Raw genomic sequence first — 3284 nt, forward strand, 5'->3', positions numbered from 1 at the left:
GCAATGTGTAAAAAGACAGTATAAGTCATTATTATCAGTAATTATGTCCCCATTGGATGCAAAAAATGCCTCGTTCATAATGGGTTTTATTGTTTTTGTCTCGTCGCTCCGGCCGGACAGGGCATCAGAGTATGGTAAGGGGCGTAACATTTCTGTCACACGCTTGAGGTATTCGGCCAGTCACAACGCACTGGATAGCTGGCCAATTAGAGCACACCTCGCTTTTCAGACCGATGAGCTTTATAAAAATCGATGCGTTTCAGAAAGGCGGGGCATAGAGGAGAAACAATAATGTACAGTATGTGGAAAATAATGTGTTTTTTGAACCTTAAACCGCATAAACACATTTCATTACACCAAATACACAAAATAATGCTATTTTTTTAGCAACGTCATATGACCCCTTTAAGTCTACTTGAATATATTTTAAAATGCAACTTGATGCAAAGCTGAATTTTCAGCATGATTACTCCAGTCTTCAGCAGTGTTGGTGGTAACACATTACAGGTACCGTGAGTTACGTAATCAGATTACTTTTTTCCAAATAACTAGTAAAGTAACGCATTACTTTTAAATTTACATCAAAATATCTGAGTTACTTTTTCAAACAAGTTACACAAGTTACTTTGTTTTCCCATTTATTCACTGACTCCTCTCCTGTCCCTTGTCGAGAGAAATTAGGTGAGGTGCAGAGGCACTTCCTTCAGCCTGAGCCTTATTCATTTCACTTTTGGTGTGACTGTACAGTTGCTAAAAATATAACTTTAGGGTTTTTTTGTTATTATAAATAAGCAAGCCCAACTTGGGTGACAAATAACAAAAAAGTAACCATGCATTACTTTCCAAATAGTTACTTTTTATGGAGTAATGCAATATTGTAATGCATTACTTTTAAAAGTAACTTTCCCCAACACTGGTCTTCAGTGTCACATGATCCTTCAGATATCATTATGATTTGCTGATTAAGAAATGTTTTTTTTATCAGTGTTGAAAACGGTTGTGCTTAAGACTTATTTTAGGAACATTATAATGTATTTACTGCCACTTTTTAGCAAGAATTCATTAAATTGATCAAGTTTTCACTTCTTTGAAAAGGAGAAATCTTACTGTCCCCAACCTGAGCTTTTGAACAGTAGTGTACATGCAGTCTCAAGCTTTAATGTTTTGTCATGTTAAATTAAGGTGAGTGCCTCTGTATTGTTTCTTTTTTTTTTTTATTCCCCCCCTCCTTGTGTGTGAGCAGAAGGAGCCACGTCGGCGCAGTTACAACAGCACTCTGACGATTCCTCATGTCGTGAGGCCTGTGGAGGAAATCACTCGGGCTGAACTGGACAACATCTGCGTCAACGTCAGAGAGAAGATTTACAACCGGGCCACCGTAAGTCTCCTTCAGCATGAAGCTTTTACTATGACAGCACCGGTTCAATACACAAGCCTTCATTTCTCAGCTTGTTTGAAGCGCTGTAGACTCTTCATGAGCGTGTGGGCTGTGCTTCTGTCCATCAGGGTTCCACCTGCCATCAGTGTCGACAAAAAACAACCGACACCAAGACCAACTGCCGCAACCCAGAATGCGTGGGTGTTCGCGGGCAGTTCTGCGGGCCTTGTCTCAAGAACCGTTATGGAGAAGATGTCCGTGATGCCCTCCTGAACCCGGTTAGTGACGTTTTCCAGTCTTTATGCACATTGTGAAAGCATTAGCACCGGCATATGGGTTATTTTGATCAGATCAGCTAGCATTTTTCTAAACGATTACATCGTTTTGCTGAGACGTCATTGTTTTCTTCTTCTAGGAGTGGCTTTGCCCGCCGTGCAGGGGCATCTGTAACTGCAGTTTCTGCCGTGCCAGAGAGGGCCGCTGTGCTACAGGTGTGCTCGTGTACCTGGCCAAGTACCACGGCTATGACAATGTCCACGCTTATCTGAAAAGGTATGTAGTTGTGTTCCAAAAATGTATGGGCTGCCTATCTAGACGGCATTTTAAAGCATCACAGTTGCTGTGTCTGTAGACCACTCACTAAGTGACTGTTGTCAGAACTGTTATGTCAGTCACTTGGTGGCTTTTGGGTGAATCTATGAAAGCGTAACCGTGACCTCTGACCTTTCTCCACAGTTTAAAGAAGGAATTGGAGGAAAGTGAATAAGATGGTTGCCATATTCTACGGAGTCCAACCATAACCGACATCATCAAGTGTCTTAATCGTTGTCGTGTGATTCACAGAGCTTCCTTAAACCTGCTGCAGGTTCAATTTGAGTAGACCGTTGTGTTGTCTACATGAAATCCTCAAGTTTGCATTGTTTTAAATGTATCTGGTTTTTTTTTGTTTTTTTTTCAAAGGGAGTGTTTTTATCTCTGTACTGTGTTGGGAAATATGACAATTGTTGGCTGCAATACTTGTTGTCTTTGCTGTTTTTTACCATGATTTTCCCAATCTGTACGTTCTCCAGACTCTGTTATAACTGCGCAATGTACTGCTGTAGTACTTGAATAAAATTTGCGCTTTTTAAGTTCTGTTATCTTTGTTGGGAACATGTTCATGTTTTGTTCTTTTGAAAATCTTATACCATTTTTAACAAGTTGTGATTTGATGTTAATGTTTTCCCTGACATCTTCAATAGATGTAATTATTAAAGACATGTACAATCTAAACTGAGAGCTAATTAATGAATGTCATTTTACAGTAAATGTTTTTTTTTTTTTTTGTAGTCATGCCAAGCATTCATATTTTATTGGGCAGAAACTGTAAAATCCTAATCTTCATCTAGTAACTTGCAAACAAATTTGTTCTTTTTCTGAGGAAAATGGCAACATTTTGGTTAAACGATGCTGAATTATTCTTGATTTTACTGGTAGTTTTAAAAAATATTAAAATGAAACCAGTTTGCTACCTTTAATAAATTAACAAAAAAAGTTTTTCAAAAAATTTGGTTTTGAGACTCGGGACAGTTGTACCACCTTGATATTTTTCACTTTATGAAAACGTTAATATTTAAAGATGTTTTTATAGACTGACACAAAAATGACCAGCAGGAGTTTGAGTTCCCATATTTCCAAAATTAATGGAGAAGCTCCTCTTGCATCTAACACCAGAGCCCTGACAAACATTTCATATTACAGCAGTGAGTCCGCCTCGACATCTATTTCAACAGAAATTCAATCATGAAGGAATATTGCGGTGATTTGAACATGCCCTCAGCTCTTGCCCCTCTGTGCCCCTGTGGGTTAAGAGGGCATAAGTAGGGGGATGGGGGGCTATTACCCCCCAACCAGAGCCCTGCAGAGG

The 3284-nt window shown here is 39.2% G+C and overlaps 1 protein-coding gene across 3 annotated transcripts in view; it reads left to right on the forward strand.

Moving 5' to 3' along the window:
• The window catches only part of cdca7a (cell division cycle associated 7a), a 7660-nt gene extending 5156 nt beyond the window's left edge, over positions 1–2504 (forward strand). The window contains exons 7-10 of one of the 3 annotated variants that reach the window (XM_016525530.1): positions 1242–1378; positions 1507–1656; positions 1794–1930; positions 2114–2504. In XM_016525530.1, the coding sequence (XP_016381016.1) occupies positions 1242–1378; positions 1507–1656; positions 1794–1930; positions 2114–2144 (455 nt within the window). In that variant the 3' untranslated portion in view covers positions 2145–2504. The remainder of the gene's footprint in view (positions 1–1241; positions 1379–1506; positions 1657–1793; positions 1931–2113) is intronic. The other 2 variants (XM_016525528.1, XM_016525529.1) reach the window with 2 other exon arrangements.
• Positions 2505–3284: the final 780 nt, after the last annotated feature.

The sequence above is a fragment of the Sinocyclocheilus rhinocerous genome, unplaced genomic scaffold (assembly GCF_001515625.1).
Source record: "Sinocyclocheilus rhinocerous isolate Xijiao unplaced genomic scaffold, SAMN03320098_v1.1 scaffold2077, whole genome shotgun sequence".
Taxonomy (NCBI): Eukaryota; Metazoa; Chordata; class Actinopteri; order Cypriniformes; family Cyprinidae; genus Sinocyclocheilus; species Sinocyclocheilus rhinocerous.